Below are 18,189 nucleotides of genomic sequence, written 5' to 3'. Positions count from 1 at the left end.
TCTAGGCACATCAAGCCATCTCTGATGAAATATTTCTCTTGACCTTTATTACCAGCGCCCGTTTAGCTTCATGTGAGCAAAGTGCTTCCTTGTGAGCAAAAGCGAGAACTGAGCTGCGTGCTGCAAGACTTCCTCGACCGCACGGCTTGTCAAACAGGAAAGCCGACGCCAGCGACTGCCAGGCGCAGCTGAGCGTGGCCTTCTTTTCGAGCACACCCGGGCGGCCTACTTGCTCGTTGCAACTGTCGCTTTTGCCCTTATTTGGATATGTTAGCAACGTACCGAGCTGCAAAAGCAAAGGTCTCGTTTGAAGCACCCGGCTAACTTGTGGGGCATCTCAGATGACCACCGTTGAACACTTTCATCATCGGAGAGATGTGAAAAAAAAAGGAAACGAGGGTGTCATTGCTAAGGAGCCTGGACAGTATTGATAGAAGACCACGCTGTGTTTCATGAAGACTTCCTCTATTGAGCGCACAAGCAGATGCTCATGAGGATTTCACTTCCTTTTACAACGAATGCCAACTTCAGGGGACACGTGTGAATTGAATACGAAATGTCCGCTCAAGTGAGCACAAGGGACGGAGGGGAGGGGAGCTTGCTGCCTGTCCAGATAAGGTCTATCACTAGAAGCAGTCAGGGCTCCTCAGGAAAGGCCTGGGCTTCATGCAACTCTTCAGGATCACTTCCTTACTGGTGCACTCGTGCGAGATGTACTCACACCTAGTTGTGTTAAATAGTAACAACAAAAAGTGAATTGAGATACGTGGGAAAGGGGATCCACATTTATTTTGTGATGCCAGCATTTCCTCTAAGGTGTTGGGACACGCTCGTCATGACACCTACCAGAAGCGGAAATTTACCCAAAGCGAATTGCGCTCTCGTTTCACTCACTTGGTATGAAAGTAGATGTCAAGATGAGTGAAGGGGGGGGGGTTGTATGGCGGGGTAACAAAAAAAAAAAAGCCTTAAATCCTGAAGCAAAGGTAAAATGTCCAAATATAAATTTAATTTGCAATTCAAGTGAGAAATTAAGAGACCAGCCTAAAATCGACAGCCCTATTTGTTAACAAAAAAACTGGCCAGAAAAAAATATTTTCCCCTTTTTGTCCTGACTTTTATTGTATTGAATTTTACGCTAGCAGATCGACTAACCTTTTGAATATGTAACCAAAAATACTTGACTAGCTAATAATAACAAATAAAAAGTACGTCATACTTATATGCGTATTTTCAGATGAGACCATTTTTTCAGTATGTGGGGTTTGCAACCTAATTTCTCAAGTACCACTCGAGTATGATAGTATGCACGTTAAGTACACTGGCAAAGCGTAAAATTGAATAAATCTGCCTTTTCAAAGATAAAACATTTAATAAGATAAAAGAAAGAGATAAAAAACCAATGTCTTGATTGACTAAATTCTGTGGTGCAGCTTTTAACAAACTTCTAATGTTGTGACCTCATTCAGTATTGTGCAAGTGTACGTAATAATTGTGACTTTTGCGTAAATAGTCTTACTTTGGATTTGGGATGCTTCTTTCTTTTTTAAATTCTTTTTCAAACCATCTGTAGGAGGCACAGTGTTAAGACGGAAGAGGAGAGCGACTGTGACTGTTAGACCTCTTCCTGTGGTTTCATCACGTGGTCCAAGGGGCTTCAAAAGGAGACGACGACTTCTTCTTCGTTCACTTCTCCGGCCGGCTGGGCGAGCGACGGCACCTGCGACGATGGCGGAAGACTCACTTTAAACACAAAGAGGAAAAAGTCCAGGTAACGTGTGAAAGGCAGACTTTTTGTCTTTTTAGAATCATAATAGAAATTTTGAAATTCGGAATCGGCGACAAAAGTGCCGCTGCGATTCAAAATGTTTTTTCTTTGCTCTGAAAAGGTTACGAGTGTTATTTTTAATGATTCCTCTGTATGTTTACATCAATGTGATTCCGACTTTAATGACAAATTTGCTCTTTTTTTTTGACGCAACTTGTGAACGATCAAAAAAACAGCTTACTCACGCCAGCCAAAATGGCTTCTTCAAGATAGCGCTTCCTGTGGCAGGACTTTTAGACATGGAGACACAAGAAAGGGACATTTTTCAAACTTATGGAGGAAGAGGAAAAAGAAAAAAAAAAGATTTTCATTAACAAGCAAACTAACCAAATTGACTTTTCAAGAGCAGAAACGGCTCGACGGGGGAATGTTAACTGCATGTGTGGTGATTGAAGTGTCGGTGGTGGGATGGGGAGGGGGAAGGGGGGGTTGCAGTGTGTTCCTGTGCAGGTGCAGAAGAGAAGACCACAGATGCTGGAAGACCACCAACAGATATACAGTGCAGTCATCCATAAAGTAGAAAGCACTACTAAACTCCTCACCACAGTGTAGTGTTTCCTACTTTATGGATGAGTGTACTGTTGGCTTCGGGGACAGTGCGGCCTCTCTCCGGAAGTCAAAAAAAAAAAAAAAAAAAAGAGGAAGCGGCTTAGTATATCTCGCGAGGCTCCACGTTACCCAGAGTGTGGTTTGTGCTAGTTCACATGGGTGCCGTGTGGCTCGGAGCAAAGCCTGCAAACTCTTTCCTCCATTTCTAGAAAAGAAAAAAACAAAACATTGTATGTACCTAAAGTGAAATGTCTTAAGTATGAAATAAAGAAGTGATGACCTACTTTGCTTCCATTCTTGCACAAAACAGAGAGAAATTCACATGCTCAATGCACTTTTTGTTTAATGTGAAAATAGACACTTTCTTTTGTATCAAAAGACCCACCTTTCAATTCTTTTGCATACTAAGCCTTTACCGCATGGACGCCGCATGAACATGCAAAAAATATTTACAGATGAGCTTGCGAATCGGTAATAAAAACATTTTTATGTCATATAAAAAGGTTTTTACAATATAAATACAGAAAAACGGATCCAAACACTGTTCCTTATATATACAACGATCTTTTCACTGCATTTGGACAATCTCCACCTCAAATTGTCAGACAGAAAATATAAATATGAAATGAATAAATAAGGCATAATATGGGCATAATATTGGTATTCATGCAATCAATAAATATGCTGTAAACAACAACATATGAAGACTAAACAATATCATCTTGTAAGGCTAAATACTGGTTACTACATTTGCAGTCTACTTACTAAACAGCAGGTAGAGTTACGTAATACTTGTGCATTCAAGGCCGTAAATAGAATCCGACAACACAAAGACTTTTTGTACACTCCGACAACTTCTGGCCTCTACAAAAAAAAAAAAAAAAAAGGGGGGGGGGGGGTGGAGATGGTTAATTGCGGTCTCAGCCTTACCTACGTGCTGGCTCGTTTTCAAATTTCCCACCCCCATTGACTCCGCTCTCTCTGACTAACAATGACTAATTACTTAAGTAGTTAGCTTGTAACAGTTCCAAGTTAAAAATGGCTGCAACCTCGAAGAAGTTCTTTGCAGCGTTTTCAAACAGGAAAAGCACCTCAAGATTTTGGCATTGTCTTTCTGCACACTATCCACAACCGTGAAAAAAAATATCAGGAGGGCATCGAAATAAACGTTATTATTGCAGTTGTTCAATTCAAAAGCTCTTTTTACAAAGCTAGCTTGGATGCATCGATTAGGCCGGTGGCGACAAATTCGAGAGCTCCGGTGCTAATATCGGAAAAAGGCATTTGCTTTGGATAGCGCGCACGCACGCTTACACGCACAGCGCAAACACACACACACACATCCCCGTCTTTAGTGCCACTCAACGACTGCATGCACACTCCAGCGAGTCTACGATACAGAACATAATCATTATGACAAACATCGGAAACACATTAGGGTTAAAATGAATGTGTGAATAATCATCCAACAGAGGAGGAAGACTGCTGCTGCTTCTACAAGTTAGCTTTCGTTTAGTCAAAGCTCCATGAGGCCTTTTGTCGTGGAGCGACGCCACACCTTTCAGTTTCTATTGCGACAACTATAGAAGGAGCTGCTGCTGGTTTGATAATTAGCTATTGCTGGACTAGCGACATTGCACATTTCATTCCAAGCTTGTCTAGCAGTTTTCTAAGGCAAATGTACTTATTGGTTAAATTGAATAAATGACTGAAGGTTACCAGCTGTGCTTGCCACTGACTGAATCGGGAAGAGAAAGAAAGTGCTTCAAAAAATAAAACATGGGTATCAAGTATCAGGTCCTGCCTTTCATTCTTTCTTGCTGGATCCAAACCTTTTGAACAGTTTCTTGCCTTTGGAGAAGAAGCCTTTCTTCTTTTTCCCCGCTGCAGAGCAGTCGGCCAGCGCTGGGTGAGGGGCTGGAGGAGAGGCGGGGTCCGGTTCTAATGTGCTGCTTACGGCCAGTGGTTCTGAGTCTTCTGTTGGCTGGGGGCATGGAGATTCCTCTTGAGGGATGAAAGTATCGTGGTTTGTTGAGGGCCTGGGATCTTGTTGATCTTTAGAGGAGCTTTCCTTCAGGGGGAGGCAAAAGAAAAACATTGAAGGTTTGGTGATAAAGTTCTGTTGCACTAATTGAAGTACGAGAGCACAGTCATTACAGTACACAAGGAGGGAGCATGTAACTAAAAGCACATTTGGATTGAATCCAGGGAGCAATGTGGATCTACAGTGGAAGAACATGAACAAACAGGGACTGAATGGAGAAGACACTGGCTCCCCTTCAGACAACACTTACAATCAAGTCTCAAAGTGCACTGTTCGTTTCTGCTTCTGCAAAAAGGTCATGCAGGAAATGGCGGAGCGGCGGGGAGGAAAAGAAAGAAAAAAAAGCAACCAAGTTTGAGAAATAGAAACAGAATAGTGTAAGACAGCAATTGACAGTTTAAAAAAAAAAAAAAAAAGACAAAAGATGAGGAGGAAATGAGTTAAAAAAAAAAGAAAGCAAAGTCAGGCCACAAACTGCAAGTACTTAGCTACCTGTGATTCTTTCTTGTGTTCTGGTGCAGGCTGAGCGGAGGCATGCTCGGCTGGAGCATCTTCTGCTAAAGCTTGCAGGAAATTGGACGGCACCAAGCCACGTTGTCCATTCAAGTCACCCTAACACAAACAGAAAAGTACAAAAAAATGCACTATTGTTTCCAGAATCATAATCCACCCTCTTTTTTTTTTTTAATACAATATTTACATAGAAGAAGCCATCTTCATCCATATCCCCAATCACATGAATGATATCTCCAGCGCTGAAGGTCAACTCGGCCTAATTCAAATTGTGAAAGTCAGACAAACGCACGCAAGCAACAACGATTACTTCTCAGCGTGTCTGACCTCGATATCGGTGTTGGGTGAGCTCTCCCGCGGATCGTAATCAAAGATGGCCACCATCCGGCGAGATCCTGGGGCGGAGTTTGCTGCAGGTGCAGCAGCTGCCTGGCTCCTTGCATCTACACATGCAGGAAAATATATCATAAGACAGGTTCGTCCATGTTTAGGGTGACAACCCGAATGCAGAGCGAAGCACCACTGCAAGTGAACGTGAAGAAAAAGATGAGTTAAAAGAATTATGTGCCCTGAGGAAAGAAGAGTTAAGATGCTTGCAATCGCTAACATCAAGATGTTAATGAAGAATTAATGAAAGACATGTTGTCATAATTCATTGCATTGGATGAGTGGAAAAAAATGGATCGTCAACAAAATGGCCAACGCAGACAACCACTTACACTCTATTATGTTTTAGGAAATTGGGAGTACACTCAGGGAAGAAAAAAAAAAACTAAATCAAATTCTTGGTGGATGAAGATGAGAGGTGGCGTTACACGTTGACACAACCAACAATGACGTGAAAATACAAGATGAACACCGCACATGCAAGTTGTTGACAGAACGTCCGTCCGTCCACAGATGTCATCATGCAGAGGAGTTTAAGGGTCAAAGGGCAAATGACAAACCTTGACTGGAGGAGTCTACACTCTCCTCCCAGAGTGTTGCAGACTCCACTGGAAGAGACGAGACGAGGGATAAAATGGAAACATTTGTTTGTAGAAACATACCGGAAATGACACCTCGTAGGCTAAAAAAGTGATTTTGAATTTACAGTCGGCACTAACTCACACATAATGATCAGAAGGGATTAGGAGCCTGGTAAATGTGCCGACTACAAGAAGTAAGAAAGGCTCCTTTATGTTTTTGAGATTTTAGAATTTTCAATCGTATTTGGTCAAAGCGCTAATTGGTTAGCCAACAATAAATACAACTTTAGAGTTTGCACTGTACTAGAACGGTACAAAACGGCTTTAATGGCAGAATATGAAAGTGACGGAGCTATTCTAAATCCCCTCTGGTCACTGTGTGAAATGTAATTGATGAGGCGAAAGAGACAAAAAGGGACGCAAAGCAGAGAAGAGCCAAAAAAGGAGGGCAGCGGGAGTGGGACACACCTTTCTTGGATCGTCTCGGTTTGGCCGGTGGAACAGGGCGACGTGGGAGCTGTGCATGTGTGCGAGTGCCTTCATGGGATTTTAGAATAGAAAACCAAAATAGGTGACACCAAAATAAAAAAATAAATCAGAGCAAAAAGGACAGGGGGTGCAAACAAAGAGCCAACTAAAAGCCAGTAACAAAGCAGCAAGCAGCAGACATCGTGAAAGTCGAGTGCCAGTGGAAGTGAAAAAGGTTTTGGAGCGTTAACGATGACTCGCTGCTCGGCACTGGCTACAAAGCAGGAAACGCAAGCAAAGCGTCAGCTTGAATTTGCAAGGCAACAAAAACAGCCATTGCATCTGATGGTTATGATTTCCATAAAAGCAACACAGTAGAATTGAAAAACAATAAGTACCCTTATAGCACACATTTATATTGGAGACTTAAAAAAAAAAAAAAAAAGTGGGCCTCATGCAGGAAACAGTAGATGACGTTTTGTTGTTCAAGTAAGTGTCATTATGATTAGCATTTAGCTACGATCATGTGACTTTCCTTACACTGGACGTTATGCTCATATCTTCACAATTGCACTGAAATCACAAGAGTAGAAAATCTCTCCATTGAAAATGGAAAAACTGAGTATGGCGCTAGCTGTCACATGTTGATTATATCAGCACCCACTTTTTCACACTTGTGCACTTTCAATGTGATTTGATCTTTGGCCAAGCTGTATGCTACTGAAAACGTATCCCCCCCCACCCCGCCGTGTTCAAAATGGATCTGAAAATCTGCTGCATAAGGCCCACTAACTTTGCAAAGCGGGTTTAACTTTGTGCATTAGTAGGTAGCCATTTTCCCGTTGCATTAAATCATGACCAAGGGTGAGACTATGCGCATGAATTTTTTTAGTACGGATGCCCAAGAGCAATTCAATTTTAGGTCATCAATCCATATTTGAATCAAATTCCATACCTATCTTCTCTACGGGCGCTGGGGTTGATAAGAAGCCCTGCTGCAGAAGCTGCTGCCGGGTTTCTTCATCCTCCACCTGGATCTCGGACACCATGTTGCAAGGCACGTAGCCCGAACGACCAGCGGACTCTCCTCGGTAGAACCCGTCTGAATCTTTATCACCGTAAACCTGAGTAGAAAACCAGCTCTTAATTCAGGAGCTGCTGGCATCACTAATATGTTCACTGGATTCAAATAGTAGAAATGCTTATAGGGTGAAATATTTCTTCCGTTGATGATATTGTGCATACTGTGATAATCTGTCCTTCTCGAAAAGGCAGCTCTTCCTCAGCGGCGTCCGGGTTAGGTGACATGGTGGCAGGCTCATAAGGGAAGAGGGCCACAAAGATGCGCAATTGGCTGGGATCTCCTTTTTTCTTGGCTGAGTCAAAAGAACCTGCAAGAAGTGCGTGAAGAATAAATCATTCCAAAAAAAAAAAATTATTCAAGTTCTTGACACATATTGTACAAATGCTTGCAAGGCCGGTTGCTGGAGCTTGCTCCTCGCTTAGCTCAGGCGTGTCCTTAAAAGAGGTAATCAAGCTAAAGCACTGATCCTAAGCTGTGTGAGCTGTTTGACAAACACACACTCGTTCATGATCTGCAACAGCCACGCCAGCAAGAAAGGGAAACTGTGCTGCTTGACACAATCTCATCTAGATCAAACAACTTGCAACACGTACGCAAGTGCCATTTATTGCATGCTACTTTTTTTCCCCCACCCACGAAACAAGGACTTTCATAATTCGTATGCTCCGTTGCATTAGTGATTGAATTTAAAAAAAGGAAAACATTTGGGGGCCGCCTCTGCATTGCAGTGGTGAGGCATACGTAATGCTGCCGTGACCCGGCAACTTGTGACCGTGTCGATCCAATTTGACAAAGTGAGAGAAATTTGAAGAGCTGTAGTGAGACTTAAGCTGCTCCGAAGAGAATCTGCTCTCTATCTCATTATGGAGGCCATCTGTGGCTGGCGAGAAGCATGGACAGAGAACTTGCGGTTTCACATCCTTACTGATGAAGACAGAAAGTCTGACAGGCCTCACTGTAAAATAGGCATCGACTTGAATGAGTGTTGAATATTCGGATCTAGCAAAAAAAAAAACGAGTCTCATTGAATAAAAAAATTAATAAAAATAAAAGGAGAAAGCAAGAAGAACATTGCTGCTTTTGTCAGCTAATCAATGTGACTATTTTAAGATTGTCACTTCCCCCTGTCATGACAAGCCACTTTAGGTTACGGTAAGCTTGTTCTCAGCTTAGTGGGCTGCTCCCACTTCTCCATCACTGCTGGCACTCCTCCCTAGCCACACATGCTGCTAATCTGACTAGCGGCGTGCGGGAGGGAGGGAAGCACAGGTGGGCTGGCATCACTTCAACAATCCCGCTGCAGGAAAAGAAAAAAAAAAAGAGAGAGAGTCTCTGACCTTTCGGCTGCTGGCTTTGCAAAGCCACTGATTTGGAGTCCGGCCCCCATGATGGACCCGCCTCCAATCTTGTTAGTTGACTGGGCTCCTGCGCAACCAAACAGAAAACGGAAATAAGGAAAACATCTCAAACACAAGGGAAGGATGGTCAGCAGCAATTTACAGGGGAAACACAACAAAGGGGGAGGAAAAAGCAAATTCTCATTCTCGCTTAATTGGAATAATCTTTTCTCCAATAAGGCAAGGTACATTTTTTGTTGCACACCACCAAGAACGAGATAACACACATGGAGTTGCAATGCCTCTTGTTTACAAAGTGAATGAAGATGAACTACAATGTCAAAAAAACGTATCGTATTAGTGCCTTTAGCAAACGACAATGACCTACATAAAAGCAACTTTGACGGCTCAAGTAAAAGCAAATAGGGATTGATGATTGACGAGGGACTCGTGTTTATGGAGCTATAGTACAGGGAAGGGCCAACTGCTAAAAAAGGGGTAAAAATGGGGCTGGGGCAAAGCTGAAAGGGGAAGTCAATTTTTTACCAAGGTCTTTCTTCCTTGACGGTAGGAAGGTCCTCTGTGCTCCATTGGAGCGCTTTCGATCCACCACTCTGAGCTCATCTGTTCTAGCACCACTTCCCCTGTGGCATCTGCTTCCTCATTGTCATCCGTCCCGTAGTCCACGTCAATCTCCATCCGACGCCCAATTGGTGATTTGACGGTGCGTACTGTTTTGCTTACTGGGTAGGTTCTTGGCGGCGGGGTAGGGTCATGGCCCGAGTTAGACGCTGCCGCTGCCGCCGTTGCGGCCTTCTGACTCCGGAGCATGGCCTCCCTCCTAAGGCGGTCCCCTAACCCTCGAAGTAGTACTCTGTCTTTGGGGGCAGGACAGCGGAAGGGACCTCGCCTGGTGGCCGGACCTTCACATCCAGGCTCTTTAGTGAGGGATCTGGGATCCACGTTGAAGTGGTGCTGCTGTGGATGGTGGTGACACTGATGAAGGAAGCCTCTGGGTTGAATCTGTATGTGATGACGTGAAGGGCCGTCTTCTTCCTCGGTCACCTCGGGAATACTAAACAGCTGCTTGTCGCGGTACCGCTGAAGGGGCAATTTAAGGATCCTCTCAAGAACATCTTCATCACTGTCTGAAGGCTCCGATTTGGTTACCTACGATCGTATCCGTTACCCGGCGAGAAAGATGGTGAAATAAAGCAGGCAAAAAGAGTCATGCAAAATCAAAAGAGATGAAACAGGAATGACAATCAGAAAATGCTATTTTCAATATATACGTAACTCGGGCAAAGAAAATGACTGGTATGAATTGATGTGTGGATACGTACTCTGCCAGCTGTAATTGTGTATCCCCTGTTGGGCGCTTCCGCCAGATGGTCGGAGTAAACTTCTTCTTCCTCTTCTAGGATGTCAGACAGGTCTGAGCGGCTGTTGTCAGCCAGGTAGTCATTGGGGGGCTCTGTGCCAAAGCTCTGCAATGACACAAACATTCCCCGTCAAGGCTTCTTGGAAACAGTTGATTGGATTCAAAGCACTTGGAAATGATCATCAACGGGCGAGAGCTAACCTGTTGTCCCTTTGTGTATGCTGGGTCCTTGTCTGGTCTCAAAAACTCCTCAATTGACACTAAGCGTTTGTTCTCTTGTTCCTCCTCAACCTCAGAGTCCAGCGGTGAAGTACTCGGGGGTCGAAGGATTAAAGTGTCCGAAGGGTTAAGGAGGTCTGTGATTGGGGCTTTGGGCGGTGTGGGGACGCGCTCCGGCGCTTCCAGTTTGGCACAGGGATCTTCGATGAAATCTGTAATGGATGGAAAGGGACGTATCGTTCCGGGGCTATCGGCATCTCTGCGTTGATCCGACGTGGTCGCCGCCGGCTCTGGTGTTTGTGCGACCGCCATTACAGGAGGCGCTTGGGGAGCCGACCAAGCGGGGCACGTCATCTGCTGAAAGAACAGAACAGTCAATCGGACGGATTTAACTGGAAGACGAGGTGAGAATCTGGTTGATTACCACTGGGGTGACGAGGGACGTAACGGGTGACGTGGCCTCGGGAGCGGACGTGGGGTCGGCCCAGGCCTTTACAAATGAGGCTGGTGAGTGTGGGACTTGGGGAGAGTTGGCAGCGGCCTCCGCTGTGAGGCTAGAAATGTCTCTGTTCGGAGGTGACGGGCAGACCGCTGGGGAGGCATTGGCAGCGGACTTTCCCAAAGACAATAACGAGGGCAGGTTTGTGGTTCCGACGGGCTCGCAGGCGTGGGGCGGCGCCACCGGGGCGCTCGCGAGCGAACCGGCCATAATGGCGGCCATTTTGGACGGCACGTTGACTGGGAAAGAGTCACAAGATTCCCCGTGTGCTGACATGGTGCGAACAGTGAGCTCCTGAGCTGCCTGTAGGGACTGGATCTGGGAGGGTCCCAGCAGAGCGCTGCCGGCTGTTGGAGAAGACACCTCCAGCACCTTTGTTTGGAAAACAATCCGATCAAAATAAGGACTGATTTCCAGTTGACGGATATTTCATAAACGGGGTGGTCATACCTTCTTCTTATCTGCATACATGGTGTATCCAGTGACACGGACTCCGTTGGAGGTCCCGGCACAATCAATGGTGACGGGCAGCCAGCTGATGAGAGCGATACCTGGTGAAGGACCGTGCTCCAACTGAACATCTAATGGAGCGTCAGGGGGGCCTGCAGAAAATCACAGCCAGTCTTAGTGGTGGAATGGTAATCCCAACTACAATCCTCCAAGAGACATTCAAAAACAATATGTACCTGCGTTCCCAGACTGCGGGCATGAAACTTAAGCAAAGTTGAGGGTGTCATTTAATGAACTTAATCAAAAGACATTACACTAGTCGCTAATCTAAATTCCTAAAAAAAAAAAAAACATCTAATCACTACTTTGCTAAAACATCTACAAATGGAAAACTGTCAAAGCCAAATGTTCTTCAGCTTGACTGGTCCAACTCTGTAGTTTTGTAGGGTAGTCCATTTCACTCGAACGGAAAAACTATTCAAAACTCACAGGTAAATGTAATCAGATGAGCAACTATCAGATCCTGACCTGCCATTAGCGTGTTGAAGTTGATGGTGGCACTTGTGCGTTGACGTCGCTCCACGGGTAACTCCCAAGGCGTGCGGTGCGGCCGCGCCTCCACTTTGACGCTGTACCGCAGGCTGGGTAAGAGGTTATTGAGGCACAGCGAATAGCAGCCAGCCTTGACCAGCTCGCACTCCTCCTCATTCAAGAACACAATGTGCACGTAGTTGCTGTTGCTGGGAAGCCACGACAGGTTGGCGGACGTAGCCGTGACCCGGTCCACGCTCAGCTGCGTGGGGGCCACGCAAACGTCCCTGCCGATGAGCATGCTGCAGCGCAGCTGGTCCGAAAGTCCCTTTTCCGTCAGGCTTTGCACGGACACGCGGTAAGCCTTGAGGTTAATGTCCAGTCTCTCCAGCACCGCCTTGGTCTGGGCGCCGAAGGGCACGTTGAGCCGGAGCTCCTGGTCCACGTAGACGTTGTAACTCCACACGTTGCCCCACCCGGCCGGCACCGACGGAGGGTCCCAGCTGATGATGATGCTCTTGGCGAGCTGCTTGATGAGGGTGAGCTTACGTGGGTAAGGCACAGTGTCCGCTCCCACCTCCTCCAAATCCAAGTCCAGGCCATTGGTGAGGGGGGCTGAGACAGCCAAGGCCGAATTGGAAGAGGCGGAGGCGGGGCCGCAGACAGAAGAGAGCTCGCTTCTATCGGAGGCGCGGACACTTGCGTGGAGGTGATGCTGGTGGCTGGCACTGTGCAAACTGCTGTTGTGGCTTAGCTCAATAGTCTCTGGCGGATCCGTACCCATGACGTCGTCATCTGACACGGGTTCCACGAAATTGGAGGGGACCAGCCCTCTCCTTCCGTCTACCAACTCGCCTGGGGGAGGGAAAAAAAAAACAATAACAAATATGAAATTGTATACAAAAATATAGCGTCAACCTACCTTCATAGAAGCCGTCATCATCCATGCCTCCGTACACATAGATGTATTCTCCTGCAGTGAGTGGTAGCTCCATTTCGGGGTTGTCATTGGGCCCATCGTAAGGATTATAGCTGTTTGACGTGCATTCGCCAGCACGTTAGCTCAAGATAAGATCCTCGTTCTTTGTGTCAGTCAAAAATGTACAAACCTGTATCGTGCAATAAAAACCTGCAGCTTCGATGCGCCTCTGCTGGCAGCGTAAGGTGCAGGGGCCAGGTCCACGTCCAGCTCCTCCACCTCACTGGCTGTGTCGACCTGAGAACATCACAAACGTGGCGTGAAACTCAACCGCTAAAGCCAGCCTAGCTCATTCCTAAAAATAGCTCGTCATTAACGCTCAAAGTAAAGCAAGATATCAAAATGTGCTTTATCCTTAACACTAAAAAAAAAAGTGGCAAGCTGTTCGAGTATGTCAAATACCCGGAATCCATTCATCTCATGAGTATATTTATAGCGTCCATGCAAAGCATTTTACAACTACGACCATTTGACCCACATAATCCAGTGGCTGCTGGATTATTTGACCAAACACGATCTTTATTGAATTGAAGGGGAGGCCTGCAGACTGAATGATAAGACCTCTGACCAAACCTGTCGGTCACACAACACACGGACGGTAACACAAGAGCCTGTACCTAACTTAATGAATGGAAAAGCTTATATAGCTAATGTCCCCGCATGAGATTTAAAGTGATTATATAACCCTAATATTGGATTTTTGGGAGTTTCATATCCTAATCTGCAAGTTTTTTAGTGTTTTGCTCCTTTTTGAAGCAAATGTTCCCATCTGATAGAGATGCGAAAGATGGCCTAAGTAAATCATCCATCTTCTCATACCTCGTGCGATGGGCTTGATTTGTGCGGACTAAGGTGGCCCTCAGACTTTGGGGTGAGGTTTGCAGTCTCAGACTTGCTGGAGGAGTTGGCCGACTTGCTGACACTGATGGTGGGAAGCTCTCGATGCTTGGTGAGCGGCGAGCGTTCCGCTCTGGACAGCCCGGCGGCGTGCGGGGTGCTGCCCATGCTGCGAAGTGCCGCAGCCACATCTGAAAAGAGGCGAGACAGCGCTAATACACAATCCAGGATCGCTCTCACTCTGGCTAGGTGGGCGAGGTCAGAGGTGAACATGCAAAAAGCTCAAGGTTGACCCTGACTGATTAAAGAGCGCAGAGAAATCCTGCCTCCATCTGTCTGTAGTCAGAGGTCACACTACCTTGTGGTAGCATGTGTCACTCCAGCATCACTAAGGGGCTTAACTCTTTCCACAGACACTTTTCACCTCAGTCTCATGCAAGTTGCGTTACTGACGAGAACATGCCATGCTTTTTGTGAAAAGGCCTAAGGCGTACCGTTACCCTCGGGGCAGGAGAGAGTGTCACCTCCCTCGAGACTCCAGAAGGCTATTTCGCTCAGAGACTCCATATCCCATGAGCCATCTGTGCAGTCTAAAAGACACGAACAAGATATCGGCTGTATGGGCAAGATGTTCGATTTGCCCACAACTTGTTACATGCCAGCCGGATAGGCCAGAAGCACTTTCACATGCAGAAAAGGAGACCTATGTATGCCTAGTATTTATACTAGCAGAGATGTAAACAGCTACAATATAGTATTCATTATTTTATTTTGTTTGGTTTGGTTTTATATTTTTTCTCCCTCACATGACGGCGGCAGTTTTCTGCTTGGCTGACTGGAACAGCAGATGACTCACAAGTGAAGAGGAGGAAGCCAAGTGCATGTGCATGGGCTTGTTTGTGACCACAAGCAGAAAAAAAATAAATCATGCTGCAAACTAATCAAGTTAGTATTTTCATGGGCAGTATTTGGATGACATGATCACGCCTGTTTAATAAGTGTAAATAAAAGTCGCTAATGTTTCTAAAAATAAAGTCACTATTTCAATTAGGTACAGTCATTTAAAGAAAAAAAAACTTGGGTGGCTGTGTTTTACCTCGATCTGTAGAAAGGCCCACTCCATTTGTCAGAACAGAGAGGCCGGGGTGGTTGAGAAGGGCGGCGCCGGCCAGATCCGACTTTGAGGCCTGCAGTCGAAACTTCTCCAACTCTCGGGACAACAAGCCAAACTGTTCACTCTGGCTGCGACACTTCTCCTCCAGATCTCGCACCTTTGACTGCACAAAAGCACATTGTTCACCATATTGCATTTGATGCATTTTTTTTTTAATTGAATCTCATGGAACAAATCAAATCTGCTTAAAATATGCATGTTTAATTTGATTTTCCCTGTACTTGCAATGTGGGTGAAATTTTGATTACAAATGAGCAATGGCAAGCAGAAAATGTCCCATACACATTCTTCAAACCTATTACTATTTATTTGTCACACACACACGCACACGCACACACATGAAGTTTGTGCTTGCGGTGCCGGTTTCCTGCTTGCATTTACATGAAACAGTCTCAACACTTCCTGTCTGCAACACCTACACAAACATGATTTCTTACTGAGATGCAGCAAGGTGAAGATGCAATGTATTAACAATTTACAGAGCTGTCAATCAACAACAATCACATTCATTTTAAAATAAGAGGGAACTTTCACGATTCACACGGAGAAACCAAAAATATTGGGTCGGAATGAAAGGAGGCAAATAAAGGTTATAGAGGGGCGGGACGGGATTTTGTGTAAGGGAAGATTAATATGCGGTTCGTGGGATTAAGCAGGTTAAAGGTCAACAGTACCTGCATGCAGTCCAGTGTACTCTGGTTAGCACAGATATAAGAAAAAAAGGGGGGGGGGGGGAAATAAAAAAATTCAAATCCATGCTTCTAAAACAACAACAATAGCTTAAAGAGCCAGGGTCGAAAATCTCGTCAGGATGCAGATTGTCTATTAGCATTCATTGGGTTTTATAACGGCCAATTCCAGGAGCGAGACTTTCTATAGTGACGCTTTTGAGTTAAGGAGACGGTATGTGGAACAAAGAAGCCAAGCAACAGGAAGAGGGACAGCTATACTCTACCAGCTCCCTCCGCAACACCAGCTCAACCAACTCCTAAAATCAAATACACAATTTATTTCAAAACAAAGTCTGATAGGGCGAAATAACACGTCGGCAAAATAAGATGGCCGATCGTGTTATTGGCGAAGCAGCAGATAGCTGTTGCTATGGTTACTTTGTGGTTGTTTTGGATAGTGCAGAGTGCAGGATGTAAATTTCATTTCAATAAATTTTGGTGAAATAAAACCCTCAATAGTCCATTCGTGCTTTAATAAAATACACGTCAGAAACAGCAATTGGGTTAAAGGTCAACGTGGCTGCCAGAGATGTGGACTACAAGCTCACCTCCAACATCTGGACCACTCCTTCATGCTCCCTCTTGGCAAATAACTGAGCCTGGGAAAAAAAAAAAAAAGATCAAATAAAGAGAATAAAATCACAGCAAGAAAGACGCCATCAAAAGTGCTTCAAGGCAACCACGAGTGCCCAAAGGTTGCCTCCTGGTGGGCAAAAGCTCTTTTACAGAAATGTTAATTGTGTGCTGCGGTTCTTACTCGCTGTAAGCGTTTGATTTCATCCTGCTTGAACTTAAGGATAGCCAGAGCCTGCTCATGTTCCAATTCCAACTGCTGCCTTCGCTCAGCGACCTCTCGCATATGCTGCTCAGAGAGACAAAATATACTAGTGGTGAGCAGTGAAAAAGCAATTCAAATTTAATCATTCCAAAAAAAAAAAAAATTCAAGGCCCGCTGAACACCTTTAGGACCTGCTCTAGGTTCTCCAGTTTGGCACAGAGTCTCTGGTTCTCCTCGAGAACTGAATTGTGTTGAGCGCTCACTTTGGAGAGTTCTTCCTTCAAATCGTCATTCTCAACTCGAGTCTGTAAAACAGAATTCCACCATTTGTTGCTTAACCTGGATTGCGTCATACCACAGACTTGACGGACACCAACCTGGTCGAGCAGCTGCGCCTTCCTCCTGAGGAGATGTGCCTCCTCCTCTAGCTTCTCATTTTGGCCCTGCTCATCCTCAAGCTGGCTCTCCTGCCACAGAAAGACCAGGCAGGGCTCAAATCAGAAAGTCGGGGGAACAAAGAAAAAAAAGATGACTTACCAAATCCAGGCATTTCTTCTGCCGCTTCTTTGCTTCATGCTCAAGATTTTCACATTCTTTTCTCTTCTTTGTCAGCTCGCTCTCCTGAAAATGGCAACAAACAATACAAACTCAAAGCACAATTCAAATAACATCAAATATGAGAATTCATTTACAATTTGCTTTTAGAATTCTCACATGATGGCTTAGTATGATTTAATTATTCTAAATGCAGCTTAGATGTAGTGCCAGCATTGCAGAAATCAGCTTATTTCAAGGCCACGGGACTTCAACCATTTATTTGACAAACACGTCTATGATATCCGAGTTGCTGACCAGATAGTGAAGATGCTTCTGGGAATTTTTCTCCTCCTGGGAGGGAGTCGGGCTGAGGCCCGGTTGGGGGGGCGTCACTGGCAGCCCCGACTCCTCCTCCTCCTCTCCGGGAGTCTTCTCACACCTAGATGGAGATTCATCTAACGGCACACGCGGCGGGGTCTCTCCTACAACCTGACACGAGAAGCATCCATTGGTCACATTCATCAATTTCCTCAATAGGGTTTGGATAGTATTAGAAAAATCCATTGTACGTATTTGAATGATGAATTGAAAGCAAGGAAGTAAGTGTCCAAGTGTAGTTGCACTACACATGACACCCCACAATTTTTGAGTGACAGATTATCAGCTTTGCCTCCTTAGCCGCTGTCTGGCTGGAATCAATGAATAATCCACAGGGATTCCCTCAAGCATGAAACATGACTGCGTCTACATTGGAATTAGGAGGGATAGCATTTAATGACAGCAATTGCTGACAGATCTTTCCATAAAACTGTACAACTATCTTCTCAGGGTGTCAGGAGATGAGAATCACTGATTTGAGTTTAAAGCTACTAATGGTCAAGCGATGAAGAAAGGATGCCAAGGCCATAATACAGGATCAGCCTTTTGACATGGGTGGTTCTCAGGAAATATGGTCCCGACCCACTTCAAGAATCAATATTTTCTTTCTTTTACAATCAATCACCAGATTTTATGAGAAAAAAGTGAAAAGGGTTCCAAAATAATTCCGCTCTCCAAGACACAGGTAAATCGGGTCAGAATAGAAGAAGCACCTTAAGTATGAAGCACACCATATTTAACCGATATAATCAATTATCTTCCCCCCCATATCTTGGGTGACTGATTATCAGATTTAGTAGTAGATTGAATCAGTTGGAAAACTTGATGTCGATGTATGAGATGCTTATTTCAATAATATCTAGATATGATGGATTTTGTTCTAACCCCGTGGTGAGCTCCATTA

The 18,189-nt window shown here is 45.0% G+C and overlaps 1 protein-coding gene and 1 long non-coding RNA gene across 14 annotated transcripts in view; one reads left to right on the top strand and one right to left on the bottom strand.

The window, feature by feature from the left end:
• The first annotated feature begins 1,587 nt into the window (after positions 1-1,587).
• LOC133168576 (uncharacterized) lies at positions 1,588-2,660 on the top strand. Its single transcript, XR_009718241.1, has 2 exons — positions 1,588-1,771; positions 2,005-2,660. It is a non-coding gene; the product is annotated as an uncharacterized LOC133168576 (long non-coding RNA).
• Positions 2,661-2,690: 30 nt separating this feature from the next.
• Positions 2,691-18,189, bottom strand: part of LOC133168571 (RIMS-binding protein 2-like) — a 24,419-nt gene continuing 8,920 nt past the window's right edge. For 3 of the 13 annotated variants that reach the window (XM_061300211.1, XM_061300221.1, XM_061300222.1), the window contains 27 exons: positions 17,223-17,396; positions 16,908-16,991; positions 16,748-16,837; positions 16,553-16,675; positions 16,350-16,454; positions 16,141-16,191; positions 15,817-15,849; positions 14,784-14,964; positions 14,182-14,277; positions 13,670-13,878; positions 12,981-13,087; positions 12,794-12,903; positions 11,869-12,726; positions 11,341-11,492; positions 10,816-11,262; positions 10,374-10,748; positions 10,135-10,278; positions 9,338-9,961; positions 8,792-8,879; positions 7,616-7,761; positions 7,326-7,494; positions 6,371-6,439; positions 5,882-5,929; positions 5,262-5,377; positions 5,122-5,193; positions 4,914-5,033; positions 2,691-4,448 (listed from right to left, as the gene is read on the bottom strand). In XM_061300211.1, coding sequence (XP_061156195.1) covers positions 4,185-4,448; positions 4,914-5,033; positions 5,122-5,193; positions 5,262-5,377; positions 5,882-5,929; positions 6,371-6,439; positions 7,326-7,494; positions 7,616-7,761; positions 8,792-8,879; positions 9,338-9,961; positions 10,135-10,278; positions 10,374-10,748; positions 10,816-11,262; positions 11,341-11,492; positions 11,869-12,726; positions 12,794-12,903; positions 12,981-13,087; positions 13,670-13,878; positions 14,182-14,277; positions 14,784-14,964; positions 15,817-15,849; positions 16,141-16,191; positions 16,350-16,454; positions 16,553-16,675; positions 16,748-16,837; positions 16,908-16,991; positions 17,223-17,396 — 5,055 coding nt within the window. In that variant the 3' untranslated portion in view covers positions 2,691-4,184. The remainder of the gene's footprint in view (positions 4,449-4,913; positions 5,034-5,121; positions 5,194-5,261; positions 5,378-5,881; positions 5,930-6,370; positions 6,440-7,325; positions 7,495-7,615; positions 7,762-8,791; positions 8,880-9,337; positions 9,962-10,134; positions 10,279-10,373; positions 10,749-10,815; positions 11,263-11,340; positions 11,493-11,868; positions 12,727-12,793; positions 12,904-12,980; positions 13,088-13,669; positions 13,879-14,181; positions 14,278-14,783; positions 14,965-15,816; positions 15,850-16,140; positions 16,192-16,349; positions 16,455-16,552; positions 16,676-16,747; positions 16,838-16,907; positions 16,992-17,222; positions 17,397-18,189) is intronic. The other 10 variants (XM_061300213.1, XM_061300223.1, XM_061300212.1 and 7 more) reach the window with 9 other exon arrangements.

Source organism: Syngnathus typhle, linkage group LG15, assembly GCF_033458585.1.
Source record: "Syngnathus typhle isolate RoL2023-S1 ecotype Sweden linkage group LG15, RoL_Styp_1.0, whole genome shotgun sequence".
Classification (NCBI taxonomy): Eukaryota; Metazoa; Chordata; class Actinopteri; order Syngnathiformes; family Syngnathidae; genus Syngnathus; species Syngnathus typhle.
Note: the sequence above shows the minus strand (reverse complement) of the source record. Positions and strands in the feature narration are given on the sequence as shown.